The 21,568-nt window shown below is 40.2% G+C and overlaps 2 protein-coding genes across 2 annotated transcripts; both read right to left on the bottom strand.

Moving 5' to 3' along the window:
* Positions 1 to 1,494: 1,494 nt before the first annotated feature.
* slc17a8 (solute carrier family 17 member 8) lies at positions 1,495 to 15,933 on the bottom strand. Its single transcript, XM_022200554.2, has 12 exons — positions 15,356 to 15,933; positions 13,662 to 13,917; positions 13,403 to 13,521; positions 11,469 to 11,583; positions 10,604 to 10,691; positions 9,786 to 9,872; positions 8,161 to 8,303; positions 7,936 to 8,085; positions 7,698 to 7,830; positions 5,250 to 5,360; positions 4,753 to 4,880; positions 1,495 to 4,360 (listed from the first exon to the last, which is right to left on the bottom strand). The coding sequence occupies exons 1-12, from the start codon at positions 15,451 to 15,453 to the stop codon at positions 4,034 to 4,036; spliced, it is 1,755 nt and encodes a 584-aa protein (XP_022056246.1). The 5' UTR covers positions 15,454 to 15,933; the 3' UTR covers positions 1,495 to 4,033.
* Positions 15,934 to 17,033: 1,100 nt separating this feature from the next.
* si:ch211-245j22.3 (uncharacterized protein LOC563798 homolog) lies at positions 17,034 to 21,198 on the bottom strand. Its single transcript, XM_022200544.2, has 5 exons — positions 20,961 to 21,198; positions 19,330 to 19,462; positions 19,045 to 19,194; positions 18,851 to 18,956; positions 17,034 to 17,732 (listed from the first exon to the last, which is right to left on the bottom strand). The coding sequence occupies exons 1-5, from the start codon at positions 21,029 to 21,031 to the stop codon at positions 17,596 to 17,598; spliced, it is 597 nt and encodes a 198-aa protein (XP_022056236.1). The 5' UTR covers positions 21,032 to 21,198; the 3' UTR covers positions 17,034 to 17,595.
* Between the last annotated feature and the right edge of the window lie 370 nt (positions 21,199 to 21,568).

Raw genomic sequence — 21,568 nt, 5'->3', positions numbered from 1 at the left:
CGCTCTCTCCCCCACCCAAAAAAAATCCCATTCTTTATCTCTAACAAGGCAACGGGCTGCCTCATGAATTCCCACCCACATTGACAAACATCACGCACACATGGAACATACATCCAGCCACAAGCATGACACACAAGAGTTGGAAACTAGCATTTGCTATAAACTCTCTGTGCAGCACATCAGATTCATGCTAAGTAATGGAACTATGTTAAACTGCATCGTCCCTATCAAATAAATAAATTCAATTCAATTCAGCACAAAACAGCTACGGGTACAATCGACAGTCAGTCCAACAGTTCAGGCTTTTGTTCAGATCATTGTGGTGTTTTTTGTGGGAAATGTGTGTCTTTTTGCTGTACATTTACTATCATAACTACAAGAAGAAATTGAGGTTATCATAGTAAACATCTGAAGGCCGACGGTGTGGCAACAGCGACCATCCGTCCTTGAACTGATCAAACCCATATTACTGTGCCATTGCAGTGTTGCGCCAGTCTGCACCAGATTTGTTTACACTGGCACCTTCTGACCTCGGTGTACCTGCCCTGTTGTCTTTGTGCTCTCTAAGACGAACACGTATGCACGGAAAATCCAATTCTTCTTCTCTTTACAATCCTTAATTTGCTAAAAACAATAGTTTAATCATTGATGGATTGTTGCTCCATCCAGAGAGGCCCTTCTAAGTCAACAGACAGACTCTGGAATAAACAGAACCTTTGCCATTGGCTGCTGTCTGTTTGTGGACTATCTGGTCTGTGTTTGAGAGCATGTGAGGAATGAGCTGGCAGTGATGGCCTCTTTCCAACAAGCGCAACTCCTCTGAACATATTTAGGAGTTACACGTAGTAGTCTGCTCTCTAACAAGTGCATTTAAAACCCGTTTAGTGCCTTTCTCTATCTGCTCTTATAAGGACTAGACTAGAGATTAGGTGTTGGTGTTTCCTTTGACCTCTGTGTTTTGTTACTTATTCCAGACAGATTGTGTTGTTGTGAGCGACAAACCCATGAAATACCAGAAACAAACCGTGGAAAGCGACACAACGGGCCACATGTTCGCCGCAGCTTCAGAGCGCCGCGAGGACGACCGGCAACAAAGTCCATAACCTTGAAATGTCTTATCACTATGTGAAAGCGAATAATCGGTGGGCTTTTCACGGCCAAATCACACAAAGCGTTATTGAAGTGTTTTTCAAGTGGAATTTGCTCGTGCAGGACAGCGTAAAACCGGCGAGGAATATCCTGTGCGGCAATTATCTTTGCGGCTGAAAATGAGGCAGGCGGATAAAGACAGATAAGACAAAGGATGTTTACAGTGTGATGGGAAACAGACCCAAAAATGTCTCATGTGAGCACGCTGACATAAACAAGCAGGGACAGCTCATTCTGGCAAATAATGAGAATCTGGCTCATATAGATGGCACATTTTGTCTTATGATAGTTTAAGGGAACATCATCCGAGAAGAGAGATACAAAAAAAAAATGAAAAATTTCAGCTAAATTCAGTTCAGTTTTATTCATACAGCTCCAATTCACAACTTCAGTCATCTGACGGCATTTCACGTGACTCATAACATCCAAAGATTCCCTTTGAGCAGCTGTTTGGAGACAGTGGAAGGAAAAAACTCGCCTTTAAAAAGAAGAAGCCTTCAGCAGAACCACGTTCAGGGAGGGCAGACATCCATCTGGACCTGCTCAGGTGAGGGGACAGCAGATAGGGAAAGAGATGGTTTTCTCCTGCATAGAAGACAAACTGAAACACCAGCAGAGACAAGACCCAAATTTAGTGACATATCTGCATTCATACATACTTTTATGTGTGGACATTGTGCATATGCCTTATCAGCCTCCATCTATTTGAACGTCTTTTAATGATAAACCAATAAATGATGCATAAACACATCTGCATGGACACCTGTATTTGTACCTAGTGGTCCATCATGTATCATCGATGGATCATAGATGGAAAGATAAAGACGTCATGACCTCCCTCTGCATCGGTAGAGCAAATAAGATGTGTTCAGACAGCAGCTGTTCAGCCTGTTGCCATCAGGGAAGAGACTCAGATCCTTAAAATGCATGAAAAACGGGCTGAGAGACCGTTTTACCCATGGTCCATCAGACTTCTCAACTCAAAACAAAAACAATAATAATGCCGCTTACATACATACAATCTCCTCCCATATTCATTCTATTTTATTGGTTTTTATTTGATCTCATTACCTCCCCACTGTGCTGTATATATCTTGTCTCTTTTGCATAAACTGGAACTCTTAGTACGGTTTTGTTTTATAAATACATTAGATTTTATTATTTATTATTGTTAATTTAGCTTGTTTCAATCCACCGTCCAGTGGCGGCTACGAATATTTTCCTCATGCCCCCATGCATGATGACAATAAAGCTATTCTATTCTATTCTATTCTATTCTATTTTATTCTATTCTATATAAATACACTATATCCATATATATATATATATATATATATATATGTATCAAATCTTTCGATGATAGATGTGTGGATCTATCACGAATAGAACCACAAATGACATCAATATATAGTAGATATTAGGCATTAATGGCATTTAAACTGATTTTACTGCAGCTTTTACAGCTAACCATCTGTCTTTTGTCTCTGGAGTAAGTTGTAAGATTTCACTTCTGTCACTTTTATTCAAATTGCCAAAGAACTGTAGGCTGTAGAGACGCTTTTAAGTGTTCATGTGTACCTAAGATGTCTGTGTTGATTGTATAAAAGCATGAATAATAATAATCCAAATACATAGTGAATAGTTGATATGGTTAATATTGCTTAGCATTAGCATTTTAGCAGTTGTTGCTAAAATGTTCCCACTTACCGAGTCCAACTGAACAACTTGCAGTTTGCTGAATTTTATATAATTTGTTAGAATATACACATAAAATGTTGAATAAATTCATACATGTTGCTCAGAAATTCAAAACTTTGAAGCCATTTATGCATTTTCAGTCTCAATACTGAATAGAAATGTATTTTATTACATGTCTAATGTGTTCATTTGCAAATCAAATCAATGCTCTTTCAAACAATAATATAATAATTTACTGTACAAAATTGATTTTCTCTATTTTACACAGTAATACTCGGTTAGTGTAGATTCTCTATAATATTTTATGATCAAAGTGAAACTTTTCTGCACCTTATTTGAAGAATCAAACCGGGTTTCCATGTATCCAACACTGAGAAATTGCACTAAAGCCAAACACCAGGAGAATAAATAGAGTTGCACTAAATGCTCCAAAACTGAACTCACCATCCATTTTGTCCCATTATGAGCTCTATAAATAATGAAGCTGATATAAGAGGTGTAGCACAAACAGACGGTGAACTAAGGCCCGCTCAGACGAGGAGAGCGAGTGAAGCGGTGACAGAGTGCAATCATTCAGCAACAGCAAATACATACAAGCAAAAAAAAACATAATAAACCTCATTACATTAACACTGTGGTCTGCTGTCAAACCCATTAGTACATTCCAGTCTCTTTTCATGTTGCATAGCTGACACAAAACGTCCATGAAGTGTTCACACGGATCAGAGTAAGCTACCTAAAGTTCACTCATTGTTTGCTTGTACAGATGGAGAGAACAAGATGATCTGCAGGAAAAGTAAAGTCTAGTTTGGAAGTTGATATGTGATTCAAGACTAGCTGATCCATAAATGTTGTTCTGTGGTTTCCATTGTATTACTACTAGTTTACAGTACACGTGAGCATAGATTACACTTGTTTCTGATTACATTATCTATTTGTTGTCGGTACATTCTCTTATTTTTCTCTGTAGGGATTCTAATAAAATTATGTTTCACTGAATTTAGATTTTTTTATATATACATCACAGTTAAATGTGTGCATTGACCAAAAATGAAAAAGGACCATCTTGAGGTACATATGATGCCACTGCTCCTGTCACTTTTTCGTTTCTGACCTTTCTGCAGGAGTGAATTTAAACCTTCAGCTTTGACCATGTTCGAATATGTTCAAAAGTCCTTTGGGCGTCTCACTGGTACCGATCCTGGTAGTCCCCATTCCCATAATGCTCCTCCTCTTGCATGGTCACCCCTCTCTTCTGTTTCCAGCCTTGTTTTCGGCCGGATGAACTGTCCGCTGTTCCGTAGGTCTTCTTGGGAGCCGTCATGCCCTCGCTGTTGAGCTCTGATTCCTCGGCCAGCTCGTCCCCATCTATAATGCCACATTTATCCTCGCTCGTGCTCTCGGGGTTGGCCCACTCCTGCTGCTCTCCCGAAGCAAAGAGAGCGTAGAAGATGACCCCTGAGTAATGCACCATGGCCGCGATAACAAAGACATTCTGCCACTCCAGACGAGTCTGTGGGGAGATGAATAGAGCCGCTGAATTTCCTCTCAGAAGCAGACCTACTGATCCTACAGTGAAGCACCACTGAGGTAACGCTGTAAATCCACTGCCTTACTCGTGGCACTGGAAATACTACAGCTGCAATGTGGATAATAAATTTCACAGTGACATAAATTATTAATATTAGTCTCTGATGGGTGAAAGATTACATACAGCAAGTCAATGACACAGAGTAAAACTATGCCTGCTGTAATTTAGACATGCGATAAAGAACATCTCACAGAGAGAGTGTCAGAATAGGAGATTAACAGCGAACTTAAGCGAGGAATATTCAGTGACAGCTGAGAAAAGAGTCAAATACCTAAAGCTAATCAATACACTTTATATGAAACGATCTGTTGTACCTTGTGTTTAGTCAAAGCTCCAACAATCAGGGGACACACCATTCCAGACAGCGTTCCCACACCGTTCGAAATTCCCATCAGGATGCTGGCATAGCGAGGAGCAATATCCAGATGATTGACATTGAAACCTAACGACACAGTGCACACAAGGCCATTGGATTGTTGTAGCTCAAAGACAAAAACACAAAAACATAATAAATATTTTGTTTCGGATCCACATGCACACTCTAAGTTTGTCGTTGCCTTGACAACGGTCTATAAAATATTCAGCAGAAGTGCCTCTGTGAAAGGCTAACACATGTATACTGCATCACACCCAAAAGAGAAGGATGTTTCCCTTTTTAGAAGACGTCCAAAAGGAAACAGAGGGAAAAGGCACAATAGAGAAAAAGTCTTCATCGTGTGCAGTTGACTGTTTTCCCCTCGAGGAAGAAACCTTCACATTGCGTACAGTGAAGCTTAAAGAGCTGAGTTCATCAAATCACTCTGTAAAATACCTGAGATGGCAAATCCGCTGAAGCCTACAGCCAGCACAAGGAAGGAAATGGCGACCCCTCGAGTGTGAGAAAACCCAACGACCAACAGCAGAGTCGCCTCCATGCCGAATCCTGTGACAAAACAGAATGTACATCAGAATTATCTACGCAAAGTGCAATAGTCATGAAGTGTTTGCATTCTCCCAGCACTGCAAAGTCCTGTTTTGAATCATTTGAAACCATTCTAGTCTGATTAAAAAAAAATGTGGAAACATGCTCTACAAAGAAAAGTATAATCAACATACGAGCTGACAAAAAACAGTAACAATAACTTACAGCGGTATGTTTCCAGTACGCCAAATGTGCCAAATGTTTCTTGATTTAATGCTGAAGTCGTACACAAAACCTATCAAGCATTTATGTCATTTCAGAACTTCAGTTAGCTGGGAGGTTTGCAACATTCATATTGAATAGACAGAGAGCTAAGTGAGGAAAGTGATTAGAGCAGAAAAAGATTCCCACAATGAGGTTGAAAGGTGAAAGAAATGATTCCTGAAACAAAATAGCAACTGTAATCTTACAGGAAATACAAGATTTGGGGTAAAACCAGTCGTGTATGAGCTGATTTCTAATTCCAGTAAAAAGTTAGACATTAAAGTTGAGTTAAAATGTTGTGTACCATTACTGTAGTATTACCATAATACTTTGGTAAGTACTCTGGGATTCCATGGCTGCCACAGTATTTCAACAGGCATCATGTTAGTGCCAGAGTACTACAGTACAATTACTTGTACCAAAAAGAGGTGTCATGCATTCTTTTTCATTCTGAACAGTTTGCATTCATCGTACAAATTCACCTTTAACTTAGTGTCAATTCATGCTTTCCATATGTTTCACAGAACAGTCATATTGCTCCAAATGTATAATATAGGGTTTCCACCAATATTTCTGAAAGGCTGACTGTGACTACGTTTATATGCAGTCAATAACCCTTTCATAACCGGAATATTAGCAATAACCCGGTTGCGTAGGCCATGTAAACACCTGCAAAAACCCGAATATGCTCATATTCCAGTTTTTAAAAACCCGAATAAGACCCCTGGGTTACTCCTTTTCTAACCCGAATATCTCGTAATATAAACGCGCATCGGAATGTCCCCATAGAAAGAAACATTAATTTCTGCGCATGTTTTATCCGAAAGGAATCTTGGTCTTTTGAGTACGGCAACTACTTGTATGCCACATCTGGCGCACGACCCACCGGAAACAGACAAGGAGAGGTAAACAGACATGGGCGCCCCGGCCGCTTTGGTGAATTTTGGAGCAAGGAAGAAACGGACTACTTTATTTTTTTTTGTTTTTTTTATTTTTGTCTTTGGGTACAGGAAGAAGAAATGGAAATGACACAATTTGCGTCATGACGTTGTCTGTGCGCCCTGGTTTGGATGGGAATATCCCAACTGATTACGCTGATCATGTAAACAGGAGTAACTCTGTCTGTTTAGGCATGTAAACGGGTTATTCCAAATGTTTCAGAAACCGGAATATTGACCTTAACCCGAATATTAATGGCATATAAACGTAGTCTGTGACTTTGCACTTTTTGGTTCCAGACTGGGCTTTAGCATACTGTAGTGGGCTTGTTCCTGAGATTAGCCCAGTGGATGGGCATAGTGCAGGATTTCTGGTGACTTTGGGACTTCCCACTGTGGTTGGGTTTGTACAAATCAAAGCACCTCCAACGTCCAGCAGCCACTACTTCAATTACCATTCTTTTAATTATTGATTATCAAGGTGTGGATGACAGAAAGTACTTGTTTTAAGGATTTGTTTTTTTCCTGGTGCATGTGTGCTTGCAGTATGGAGTCCATGCTGTCACAATAGAATGATGAAAAAGGACTCATCTGTGTCTGTATCGGGGACTATGTGTGCCTATCAGACATGAATACAAAAAATAGACATACCAATAGGCCAGTATATGAGCCCTGAAGTTGAGTACCAGGCAGGTATATTAACCTCTGTTAGAGGATATCATAAAAGGTACAATAGCACTTGAGAGTTCAGTATTTACATCGATCAGCCACAGCATTAAAACGACTGACAGGTTAAGAGAATGAAACTGATTATCTCATTATCTCACGTGATGTTGGGAAACCTTGGATCCAGGCATTCACGGGGACGTCACTTGGACAAGAACCAACAATCTAAACAGGACAATGCAATCTGCCACTCGACAAAAACTGCTTGAGGAACACACAAATGACATCCCAACCTGCAACCCACATTACCCACAGGATCCACTGCTAACATCCCAACAGCAGACACCACAGGACTCCCAAATAGCGTCTGTTAACTGAATACTCAAACTTAGGTAGGTGGCTGATTGGTGTATATCAGTTCATATGTAATTTTCATCATCCCACACAAGTCAGGATCAAGACTTAACAAGATGTGTTTCCACGGCCGTACCTCCACAGTTCATGAGTTTCCTCACATTTGTGGTTGACATGATTTTGTTGCTGCGTAAAAAGTCGGCCAGCTGTCCTCCGATGGGAACTACAATTGTCATCACCATGTGAGGGACGGCAGACAGGATCCCCACCTGTAAGCAGCAGTACAACACACAAAGACCCAACGTGAAGAATCTGTCTTTGTAGGACATCTGTCACTGTCAGTAAAACAGCTGGAGTGAAAATTTGAGGCCAACCTTGCTGATGGGGAAGCCAAACACTTCCTCAAAATACGCCGGTTGGCTGATGAGAAGAAGGTAGAAGGTCCAGCTGCGGCAGAAGTTGGCCACAATGATCGCATAGACGGGCATGGAGGTGAAGAAGCGTCGCCATGGAGTCTTAAATTTCTGCGATTGGAAGACAGAAGTTAGTCTTTGCTGTTCGTGCTTATGTGTCTGTGGGATACTCAGCTTGTTACACACCTCAGTTGCGCTTAGTTGGTTGCTTGTTTCACCGATGGTGGACTCAATGTACATCCTCTCCTCGTCCGTGATTGTGGGATGTTCAGCAGGACTTCCATACGCCAGCAGGAGCCACATGACGTACCATATGATCCCAAAAACACCTTTCATTAAATGATAACAAAAGCTGAGTGCATTCCTTTATACACGCATACTTAAAAGATGATTATCTCTGTTGTGAAGGCTTTGTAGAGTATGAAGAGTGGCTTGAGCGCAGGACAGATTAATTAAACCGAACCCAAACCTTCTCTGGACCACAAGAATTTTTCATTATTAAAAATGAAACCGGCATGAGTCACAGGGTCCAGACAGGAAAATGCTAATTTACATCAATAAATCATGAGATGGTATCGCGGCAGCACCAGAGTGGGTTTTTATTAAAACATGTTTGCCAAGGTATGAATTTTATGTGGTAGGAGCGTTAATCATTTTAATCAAACTCAAAAGCAATTCAGATAACTCGTATTGTGCGAAAACATACAAAGTACAACAGCTAGCGAGCAACGAGTCTGTCAAGGATGATGAAAGCCACTTTTCATGACAATAAACTGTGTATTTGATGAACATCACTTGTAGAGGCAGGGATATTCACACTTGTCACTGGGAGTAGTGGATCTGCACGGGTGTGTGTGTGTGTGTGTGTGTGTGTGTGTGTGTGTGTGTGTGTGTGTGTGTGTGTGTGTGTGGGTGGAGCTGCTTGTGTGTGGGTGTGTGACTGTGACTGAGTGATTGCTTTATATGGATCACCTGCACTTACCTGAGTGTGTCTGTTTGCAGCAGAGAGGGAAAGGCAGGGTGCCACATTTCTGTTGACCGCAGTTAGTTGCAATTAAGTGTATGTTTTTATGAAAGCCTAGAATAAACAGTATTTTTTTTAGAATGGCTTCATGTTTTCTTTTTTCGAGCAAGCGTGTCAGACAGAGCCCTGTTTTTTTACCTCTGTGACTCTTCTAGTTTGATAGTCACTACATCACTGTTTACTTAATATATATACACTCATCATTATTTTAAAACAGCTTCATGAATGATTCCCATTTTTTTGTGTTTACTCTCTGCATCGCTAATAATGCAGTTAATAATCTTGGTGTTCATTCAATACACATAATCAACAGTTACACATAAGTTTTTATTGAGTCCATTTTCATTCCAGATTCTCAGCAGGTTTCTCCAGATGTTAAGTGGTTCTTCATTTGGGGTTTTTCCCTGATTAATGAACAAACTTTAAAGGATTTTTTAAAATGTCCTTCCAGATGATAAAGCACAGCCAGAGCAGTTTTTTAAAAGCAGCCCAAACTGTGTTATTAATGGTTTAAAGTTGACTTTTAAATGAAACGTTATTTTTAAAAAACAAATAACCGTGTACATACGGTGAAGCAGTGTAAAAGATTTCATGAGACGATCCTTTCTTAAGAATATGTCATCTGAAATTCCTTTCAGATTTCCTGCATGACAAACATACACAGAGGCCACCAGAAAGCTGACGTAAAATGAACTTTCTGACGTAGTGCGTCCTCATAGAACTGAAAACTGTAATTTTTCTGTGTGTGATTTTATGTTTTGGATGTTCTTCCAAACATCAGCCTCACCATAAATATAGAAGACCGAAGACCAGCCGACGTACTGTACGAGGATTCCAGCTAAAGGCATGGCGATCACTGCTCCTGCGTAGGACCCTGGGAAAAATGGGAGTCAGACATCAGTGTCAGTGTGTTGTTTTTCCAGCAGTAAGACTGGATTACAGTGACATTTAACTATCATAAAATATGCTGCCTCTTGTTTATTTTTTTCTTGTTTGAGTATTTTTTACCACTGAAATCTTTATTTGGTTACAGCACAACTTCATTTAATGCAACAGAACTAAACCTCACGGTGAAAACATGTCTTATGAAGAACAAAACACGTCAAAGAAGCACATTAGTTTCATTGAATAAATGCTGTCAAAAGGAATCATTAGCACTGCCATTAGAGGAAGGGTGTTTTATAGTGTTGACTAGCATCTGTCAGATTTATAAACACCATTGCACTGAATAGAGCTGAGTGTGAGAGTGCATTTGGACAGTGAGCAACGTGACACTTCATTTAGGTAAATAGAAGGAGAAGCTCCTTCAATGTGTGCAGGTGAGCTCTGTTCAGCTACAGACAATGTCAAGAGGGTTTTCATTCACGGGTTGTCATGGTACCAATTTAAAGTGCAACGTGGTTATTCTCATTTCTGCAGAGACAAGCAGGGGACTGGATCTGCAAAGCAAAATACGCTCCCTCATGTCCATCTGCTGACCAGCCACACTTTGGCTTGTAAGGTTGTGTAAATAAACAGGTTTGCATCAGTGAAAACTCCATGTTGTCATCATGTGGGAAGGTTGGCAGAGTATTCTGATAAAAGGAAAACTGAGGCGCCACTCACCACAGAAGGACGTGGTGGCCAGTCGACTCCGTTCAAGAGGTGGCGCCCATTTGGACCACATCCCATGACACGCTGGGTAGGTGACACCCTGGCAGGAAGGAGATGTACAAGGTCCAAAAAATACTTAAGGGGGATTCATCTGACAGAATTGAAATGTTTAAAAGCAATAGTTTGACATTTTGGGAAATACATTGAATAATTACACTGATACTTTCCAGCAACCAAAAAGTGTGAGTCTGGCTACTCTAAAGATCAATAATGAACACATTATTATTTGGCTGTTTAAAGATGTGTAGGATTGAGTGACAGAGTTGCAGGTCCTTAACTGCTTTTTTACCCCCAAATTTGTAGGATGAATTATGATGTCTGCCACTTCAGCTTAAAAACATGAAAGGACCAATCTAGAGCAAGTGTTTGATTTGTCCATCCTGGGCTTCCGTAGAAGCATGGAGGCGGCACCATAAAAGCTGTGGACCCACTGCATTAGACATGAAAAGCTTCTAAACTCATAAAAACCCAATGACTTTTAGTTACAGGTGATTTTACACAAATGAAAATGTAATTATGAAGGCTATGTTTCATTTTTGCTACTAGATTAATTTGCATGCAAATTGAAGGATCAATCCACTATTGCCCTTCTATAAAACCACAACCTGTTTTTTTACACTACAAATTAAACTAATACTGATTTTTCTAGGTTCTGGCAGGTGCACTTTGTTTCTTTCAGACAGTCTGGTTAGCTGTTTCCCCCCAGCATCAATCTTCTCCTCTACAGTTCCTCTCAGAACAGAAACACAAATGTCAAACTATTCCTGTCAGCAGATTACAGTCATTCTTTTCTCCCACAGTTTTTTTTTTTTTTTACCTCCACTAAGCCCTGCAGGATGCGAACAAACATGACACAGCCGTAGTGGACCCTCGCCGCTGATGGGATGAACATATTCAGCACTGATGTCAGGAAGATGGCAGCACCAAACACCCTGCAAAAAACCGAGAGGACTCCATCTGAATCACTATGATGATGAAACTTTGAGAAATATACCAGTACTTCTTAACCACAGCCACCAGGTCTTTAGCCTAGCACAAAGGCATCACGCAGAGGTTAAAAAACAAAACAAAACAAAACATTAATTAGTGAACATTTTAACTTTCTTTGTACCAAGGTAGGCTAGCTGTTTGCCTCTACTGACTTTCTTTCAGCTATATTATTACCGTGCAGATATGAGAAGACTAATGGTCTAAGCTAACTTGGCAGTAAAGCATATAAGGATCTATTTATTTATGCTTCAATGCCTTTGGCTTACCTTAGTAAGAAAACAGAAAACTCTGGGAAAAACTGCAATTTTGGCTTGTTAAATGGTGACAAAATCCACAGCAACTCTATATGTCTCCTATTATCATGTTTATTTAATGTCCACTAAAACTGCAGTGTAAAACGCACACGCATAAATTATATTTTTGAACTTTTGTAAGTACAAGAAAACCACATATTAATTAGGTAATTAGTGAACTTTCTTACTAACTATGTGGTGGTAGGTGGATTGTGCCATCTTCACACAGAGCAAGGCTAGCTGTTTCCCTCCATTTCCATTCTTTATGCTAAGCTACGCTAACGTGTTTCCAGCTACGTAATTACTATATAGATACAAGAAAGCAAATACATGTCCATTTTTGTTTCTAAGACATCAAACTATTCCTTTAAAGTAAATATTATAAGAGAAATACACAGAATGTTAAAAAAATTGAATTAATGTCAAATAATCAGACACTATTAGCACGTTAGCTGAACATAGAGTTCAACATGAACAATGAACTCCTTTCAATGAAATTTACTTTTTTTCTGTGCGTCTGTACCACATTTAATTTTAGGAAGCCTAAATGGCAAAATATTTGAAAATTATGGACTCCTGTTTTAATAATTAAGCAGCTTGACTGTTGTATATTGTCCCAATCTGTCCATGACAGGTAAATCACAACAGACGTATGCTACCCGGACTTTGAAAGCTGCTGCAGATGTCTAATATCGTCGGGTGTTATATCTCCAAATATCTGCCGGTCAAAGCCTACAGTCAGCCTTATAATGAGACACATCTCACGCTTCTGCCTTTCACCAGCCGAGATAAAGACATCCCATTCAATCCCCAAGTTTCTGCTTCATCACCACGGTGCTGCTTAGCTCCCCTTCTCCTTTCTCCTTCACCTCATCCCCCTTCCTCCTCTTTTTCCAAAACAGTGTGTAAGTGACACTTGTAATATTCCAGCGGCTGGTGTTTCAGAAAGAAATCAGAGGCAGGATCTTTCATTATTAACTCTGTCAGTGGCGTGTCCTCTTTTCCTGTGAAGCTTTTATTACAGGACCGCTATCTGCTCCATCAGCACCGCTCACCACGCCGTACAGCTTTAACCCTTTAGAACCACACGGGCTAAGGAGGTGCTAGCCCCCAAAACCTTTATTTATTAATTAATTTTCATCTCTCTTATGAACCTTTCACATAATCAGGACACAAAATCCTCAAAAACCATGTTGTGTGTCACCACATCTCACCTCACATGTAGCCTGAAGCTGTTTCTGTCTCATTAAAAGCAGCATCAGTTTGTCTCCATGGTGTGTTTATGGCTCCAACCAATACTTATTTCAAATACTTGTTATTAATTCTGCCTATAAAATGTCAGACAAGGTGGAAAATGCGGCAACGTCATAATATTTTTTCTCCAAACAGCACTCCAAAGACCCCAAAAAATTCAGAGATTGAGTGTTACCATGAAACTACACTCGTAAAGTCATTCAGTGCATTTCACCTGTTGGCAAACAGCTTATTGGAGATGAAACCACCAGGGATCTGAGTGACGATGTAGCCCCAGAAGAAGGAGCCGTGGATCAGCCCCACTGTCTCTGGATCCCAATTAAACTGAGCTTTCTGGAAGAAGGGGAAAAGATCGGACATGAAAAGAAGTCAATGTAGTCTGTATGTAAAGCCTATGTGTTTGAAAGAAACACAGTTATACAAAATCCTAGAAGGTCAGCAACCCAGGAGTCTTATCTGGAAACGCCATCTACCTGGAGCACCGGAGTACCGTTAATGTAGACGGTGTTGTTGTTCACCATCTCCACAATGGCCACACCAAGATTACATCGAATGCCGAAGGAGATGCAGAAGCCCAGACCGCTGAGGATGGCGATGATGTACCGCTTGGGCAGGCCGCCACAGCTGCAGTCCAGCAGCGGGGGAGAACGCTGCGTTGATGCTACCGGACGACCGTCCTCCGTCAGCTCAATGGTGTCTTCTTCCTCCACGTTACTGCCATCTATTTTCCTAAAGAGCAAACAGCAGTGAGGAATTATCTGTTTAGCTTATATTTATCCATGTTCTCCCTTTACTTTCATTGTCCCATGTACCTAAATTCTGTTTTTTTAGCTTAATTTTTAGTCAGTCATACAGAATGTGGTCTGTCTATATTCACATCATATTATCCTATCACTTTTTCTATAATTTTATCAAAGCATTTAGACAAAAATAGCTCAGTAACAAATCAGCATCTTGCTTGGAAAAGAGAAAAATGATATTGGCTGCTGTTATCGGGTTGCCTTCAGGTGCATCACCCTCCACACCTGTTCCACCACCCAGAATCCCCCTCTTTCACTGACCCCTGCTCTAATCTACCTGCAGAAGATCTATGATGTATTGCACTTCTCCTCAAGCAAGAACATTAAAAGAAACACAGATCAGCTTTTGCTATGAAGCGCCTAAATACAGACTTTTTTTAACCTCAGTGACTGAGAAGCTACAGGTGTCAATACAGAGTGCGTCCTGATATAATATATGCTGTGAAATAATACACTTTAGGAAGCAGAAACAAAACAAGTTCATGTACGCTAAAATAACTTAAAGAGCATGTAAGAGATAGTGTATTGTTTTGAAGGACATAATGCTTTGAGAGACAGGATAACGTGTTGCAGTTTTCGCAGGGTAAAGGCTATGATCATAAATTAAAAACATATGTTACAAGGTTATATATATATATATATATAAATACATGTCTGCAACATCTGAACAGCGATACATTTTTGTTATGTTGAAGTATTTTGCATATTTGGCCGCTGTTTTTGAAAAATATTCTGCCTGCTGCTCAATGAAAATGAAAAGAATCAAAAGTACAAATTGATGAATTCATCTTCAGTTGATTCAGATTAAATCACATTAACTTGGAAGTGTGTATTACTCAACAACTGTAAAGATTCTCCATTCTCCACTTGTTCATAATGTAAGTCAAATTTACACGACACATTATTGTAACATACACATTAGTCATTTTCCAGGAAATTGCCTACTCGGTGCTTTATCTCCTGAATTGACTACAATCTCATATATATGGAGGCTCCCTGTCCACACAAACACACACACACACACACACACACACACACACACACACACACACACACACACACACACACACACACACACACATTAACACACCCTTCTGTGAAATATGTATCAGATATGAAATATGTATCAATGTCTTAAAATAAAATCTGAGATTACATCACTGGCGTTGCTTGGCGAGCACAAGAATCAAATATTTATTTATCGTCAGCATCTCGGAGAACACAGCGGGTTTAATGTGCTCACATGGTCTCTGACAGCAGATGTTTCAGCGTTTTAGTTGAGCATTCTTACAAAGGTGCTGCAAAATGAATCTCCACCAATGTACTGAATGTAAAACATGGACAATGAGTGAAAGACACCCTCTCACCTTTGCAGTTTTCCCATAGAGTCCCCCACTGTGTTCTTCACTTCCTCCTTCCCAGGTTTAAACACCTGCTCTTTCAAACTTGCTAAACCAAAAGGCATTTTCTTTCTCTTGGTCTTTTTTCTCCCCTTTGTCCCAAAACAGTGTCTTGATATGTCACGAGCACACTTTGTTCTGAGAGAGCAAACAAATATCCACTAGATGCTGTTCCTCATCCTCCCTGAGTTTGTGGCACTGGGGTTTGGCTCCACCTGTCCGTGGTGCCAAGGCTCCCTCAGAGGTAATGAACACTTTTCGTCTCCACTTATGGGACAGAATAAAGAAGTGGAACTGAGGATGATGTTCAAGTATTCCTCAATGTGCAAAGTACCATTCGGTCAGAGCTTCTGATACTTGTTTCATTTCTGAAAGATCCATCCAAGACTGACGACAAATGAAAGCGTAGAATCCAGTTTTTAGTCTCTAGGTATTGTGATCCCCTTTTTGTCTTCAGCTGAAATGGAAGAGCTCCTCAGATCTCCTCTACATCTCATAACTCCTCCATTCCTGGTGAGGAGGGGCAGGTGGAGCTGGTTTGTCCAAAACCCAGCCCCTCGCTTTTGCACATCATCAACTTCATCATCTCCCCGGCACCACCCCTTCAGCTGGTTAGGTTCATCTGATAGCAGCCCCAGTGGACCAACTATTAAATATTGATGAGCTTGACATGTTGCATTGAGGAGAGACAGGAGTAGCTGGACTGCTGTGGTGTAAAATGGGAGCAGGTGAAACCCAAGACAGAGCCATGGAGCCCCAGGTTTACGCTCCTGCTCTCTGACAGCTTTTCCATATCTGCTTTGTGTATTTATGAAGGAGCGACAAAACTCATAAACCTGCCAACAACAGCACACCTCCAACCGTTTGACGCTGACGGACATTTTCCTGAATATTGTGGCAGCAGGGAGGGAATATCTTTCTTTGCAGGTCATTAAATATGCAGCATTTTAAAACACAGAAATTGAGATTTTAAAATTTAAACAGCAGATTGGATGGTGTGGCCCCGAGCCTGCAGAGCCCGGTGTAGAGACATGCTTCTGTACAGCGACTTTGTGCTACTTATTCTCCAGAGCTTGATCTCTAAAGGACATTTTTATAAATAATATTCTTTTTATGCCGGAAATATCAGAGCTTTGTTACATGAAGCCTGAATGAGATGGTTTGATGTCTGTACTGGAGGGATTTTGACTTTATTGGTTTACACATTATGCATAATCAGGCTCAGGAACATGCATAAACCTGTCTAAATTAATATTAATATCTCAACCAGAATATCTGTTTGAGATGTAACTCAGATGTAAAGTAATACCTGAATATGAAGCCAAGCACAGCTAGACAATGAAGCCTTTCCATTTCCAAATAAGCCGTGTCTACCATCTAGTGTTTGAAAGAGGAAGTGACACATGTTCTCTTAATGTTCTCATAATTCAACACACAAACAGCCACTATGCTTTACATTATGGACTCTATCCAGTTGTTTGGACAGAAGGTGAAGGTGCATGTGGACCAAATAAAACAAAACACAGCCCTTGAGCATAATCTCCATCTAAAGTGTGTAGCTGCCTGGTTTGGTTAGCGCTATATGTCTAGATAAAGGAAGTCAAACAACTGTTAGACATTATCTTCATTTTATTTTGATGTTTTTTTCTTTGAGTTTGTATCACCTCTAATCCCACACGTTATAATTTTTTATTATCATTTCTTTATGACAATATATCTAGTCATATACGAGCTGACAAAACGGCTTTCAGTCTGCAGAATCTTAGCATGACAGAAATATTCCGGCACGATAACAATCTAAGGCACGCTGCCAAAATCATACAAGTTTTTTAAATTGGATAAAGGTCAAAACTCGGACCTGGATAAGTGTGTCTGCTGACGTGAACAGAACAGAAAATGTTTGGAGTATTTTAAAGGAAAAGATAAAGCAACTCAACACATTCACAAAGAGCAGATGCAAAAACTGTCTGAAGACTGGTAAAACGGAAATGGAAAATATTACAAGTAGGACATGTAAAATCTTTTTGCCTCATGATCGGCGTCATTTAACTTTGGAGTGACCCAGCAAAGAAAGCATTCATAAAACAATATCTGAAGAAAATGAAAATCATTTTTTGAAAACATGTAGTACTATCTTAATTTTCTAGTCCAACACAGACTGGTTCATTTCTGTCCACCCAGTGAATACAGGACTAGCCCATGTCAGGTCAGCCATCGGCCCCCAGAGTGCCGTCCCTCCTCAGGGGCCTCTCCACCTTCACTCTGCTGGGGTCACATTCCAGCATCTCTCTGATCCAATCATCGTCCAGCGCTCCCTCTATGAACTCCTCCAGAGTGATGACGGCTGCAGACGTAACAAGGAGTAATTAGACACAAAGAGCGGAGGACAGAGTCGATTATGATCATTTGATCCTGATACCTCCATCTTTGGCTGCTTGGACTGACATTAGCTAGCAAGAGCTTTACAGTTTTAATGTGAGTTAACTACTGCAAGCACAAATACATAGAATATACCAAATACCATCCTGTAGCTCTGTCCACACCTCTTAAACTTTAGCTTTATTTTCACATTTTGCACACGATAAGGATGCTGTAGTTTGCTGTCTCTTAGATGTGTTAACTCGGTTTTGTCTCCGGGTAATATATAATAGAGGGATTTTTGAAGTCCATTTTGCATACATTTTTATTAAAAGTTTAAAAAAAATCATATTTTTATGTTTATTGTGATCATGTCTTTACAAATTCACTTATTATTTATTAATAAAATGTCTAGATATCACTAATATGTCAACTAAATAACCGTCAAAATTTAATAACAACCATCTTCTAATTAGCTAAACAATAATAAAATGAGCTGATTCATGAATAGTTTTGATCGTGTTCTTTTTATTACCTTGAGATAATCATGACAGATGTTTTTTTTTTTTTTTTGGCAATATACCAAATTTTATATGTAAAATCTCAAAAACTCCTCTCCAGGAAGTGTGTTAATTCCAGATCACATGACCTGCTCCACATGATGTCATTTCCTCCTGAAGAAAAGACTGACCAGACTCCAAGGCTTTCTGACTTATTTAATATAAAGTAGTCAACAGGTTTACTACAATATCTTTAGAAATAACTTTCAATTTCAATTTTACTCAGTTGTATATATAATATTTAGAAGAATCTGTAAAAATGCCATGTGGTGTTTGGTTCTAGGCGGCCATGTTGACTTTGGGAAATAGCAAAAATGTCAACTATGATACAAAGGTCCCATAATTATATATTGACCGTTATACGCACAGATATAACATTGGGAAACAATTTACAACTTTTTGGTTGGTATAATTACCTTCTTCTACAAGAACGCATCCCTTAGCCATATGAGATCAATTGACTATCAGGACTGATGCATTGGGTTTCTAGCTGAATTAATGCTGCGCCATGATTGCAAGCAGAGAAGGAAAATCGTTTCCTCACCGTTATTGTCTTTGTCTAATCTCACAAATATCCTGTTGGTGCATTCTTCAGCTGTGAGTGGGTTGGGTTTGGTTAAAGCAGCAGCTGAGCTCATCTTATAAACAGCCTGCCAGGAAGGAAACACACACCGGTCGAACTGAACTGAAACATGCAGCATGTTGGATTATTTTTGTGGCGTATTTGTGCACACACACCCGCATGATCTCCAGCATCTCGTCCTTTGTAATGGCTCCGTCTTTGTCTTTGTCATAGAGCTTGAATGACCAACGCAGCTTCTCAACAGCCGAGCCTTCAATAAGCATGCTGATGGCCGTGACATATTCTCTGAAGTCGACCACCCCGTCCTGAGAAAAACAGCTATGTGATGCTTTGGCAGGATAGTTTGACATTTAATATTGTCCTGTTGATGCTGCAGATAAAGTATTGCCTCCAGACTCCTCACACATACTATGTAAACCCATCTAAAGTCTTTATCTTACCCCATTATTGTCCAACGTACGGAAAATCTGTTCTGCATACTCAGCCGACTCGCTGCCCGCAGTTCCGTCACAGAAATGCCTTTGAAACTCATGAAGAGTGATCAGCCCACTTGGGCATTCGATAATAAACTTTCTGTCACAAAGAAGATGCGTTTAAGAACCAAAGGAATAAGGGTTTCATTTGTAATACACAAAACAGCACAGGGGCAGTTATGGTGACGGGTCACAGACAGAATGCGCCTTTTAAATTAAGAATTAAGAGAATTAAGGTCAGCCCATCCCCAACCTGTGGAGATTACATGCGTTTGAAATCTTGTTTAAAGCTGTCATGGAAACAAAATATGAGTGATAGTTTATTCTAATGCTCACACAAGAAAATGAATAAACCACAGAGACAAATAAGAACAAAATAAGAGTAAACAAAGCAAAGGAGAGAAGTCACTTTGGTAGATTTGCCTGGAAAATACCATCTATGTAGCAAAAAGACTGCACTAGTCGTACATTTTTACTGCTGTAACAACAAAAATTTGCTTTTTTAGCTGGAACTGGACTCTAAAACTTTATCTCCTCTGTCCAGGCCCCGACTGGCAATCGGGAGAGGCGGGACTTTTCCCGGTGGCCTGCCTCCTTATTGGCCTGCCTGGACAGGCCAGCCACGGACTGGCAAGCCAATGAAATAAAGTTGATCGGCTTTTTGCCAGACAGGCCAGAGACAGCAGCGCTAGAAGCCTTACAGAGTACACGCCCACCCTCCTGTCACTCACACAAAGCAAGTGCTCTGAGCTCTAAATCAGAAGGATAGGGATTGGTCAAAGTGACATTTTTTTTAGAAGAAACGTGCCATGATTGGTTAGTTGCTTTATGGCCCGCCCCTTCATAGCGAGAACGGGGAAGCATGCACTGCAGAGCGGTGATATGAGAGTGAGGCCAGAGAGTGGAAGGAGCGAAGAGTATGGAGCACCCTACTTCAAGTAAGTTTACAAACGGTCGGTTCTTCTCACAAATGCATCATCAGACTTCAAAGGCCAAAATATAATAAAAAATGTCTGGCCCAAATAAGCTCCACAGGTGTCAGGTGGGTTGCAGGAAGCCTGAAAACGTTTGAGACCCCCTCTTCAGGTAGGATAGGCAGTTGACTGACAATTTTCAGTTATAAAATGAACATTGGTGTTTGCATATACTATTAGCTATGACCAGCTGACATCTAAATGATTTGCTGACAAAATAATATATTTTTTTTAATTCCACATGTTATATAAATAATAGGAAAAGGAAAACATTGGAAAAATTGGTGAGGGTAGTGAAGAGATTACAGAAAAGTACTGGACTGTATGGTTATGGTTGTGGTTAATAGACTGTCTGTTTAGTAGTGTTGTAATTGCTATAACATAACTGTAAAAGGCATATTTTTGGAAGGAAAAAACAAAAATTTGGTGCATTATCCCAACCCTTGCGGTGGCAGAAGTGGCCTGACTGATTGGAAATCTCCCGGCCTGAATTTCTTTCCCAGTCCGGCCCTGCCTCTGTCATTTAATTTACTAGCAACCTTCTTATACTTGAATACACAGAGAATAAGGAATTACCTAATTAAGCTTCTCTGTGTGAATTTTAAAGCCAAACGAGAATCTTACCTGAACCATTCGTACAGCTCTGTGACATAAGACTCTCCTCTCCTACAAGGCAGAGTAGCAGCTTGGCCCATTCTGTGAAGGAGCAGCAGCTCTGAGCTCACACTCACTTTATACACTCAGTAAATCCCAGCTAACGCCATACTTTGGTAATTGGACCCACCGTTGCCTTATCACATTCGACAAATTACTCTGAGCCGATCTCCTCAGGGTAGGGGGGGTCAAAACGGAGGCTGCATGTGGGTGCAAATGTAATTACTCATAAGGCAGGCTGCTTCTGAGTCGACTTCACCAAGAGCCAGAACAGACCGAAAGGCAGCAAAAGCCGAATGGAACACTTTTAATTCAATCTTGCCGTTTTTTTCCCCACTATATTTCTGTATGAATAAAATCCTTTTCCAAAGCTACTGCTGAGGGCTTAGTAAGTTTTTTTTACAACACAAATGTACAAACAGTAAACAAGCATCAACATTACAGGAACAGTGCTGTGAGACTTCCATATGATGGAGGCGCTTGTGGCATTAATAGTACAGAGTGCAGTAACCTATATTATGTGGTAAAACATAACAGTAAAAATAAAATATAAATCAAACCTGTGCCCTCTGTTCTCT

This window comes from Acanthochromis polyacanthus, chromosome 8 (assembly GCF_021347895.1).
Source record: "Acanthochromis polyacanthus isolate Apoly-LR-REF ecotype Palm Island chromosome 8, KAUST_Apoly_ChrSc, whole genome shotgun sequence".
Lineage (NCBI taxonomy): Eukaryota > Metazoa > Chordata > Actinopteri > Pomacentridae > Acanthochromis > Acanthochromis polyacanthus.
Note: the sequence above shows the minus strand (reverse complement) of the source record. Positions and strands in the feature narration are given on the sequence as shown.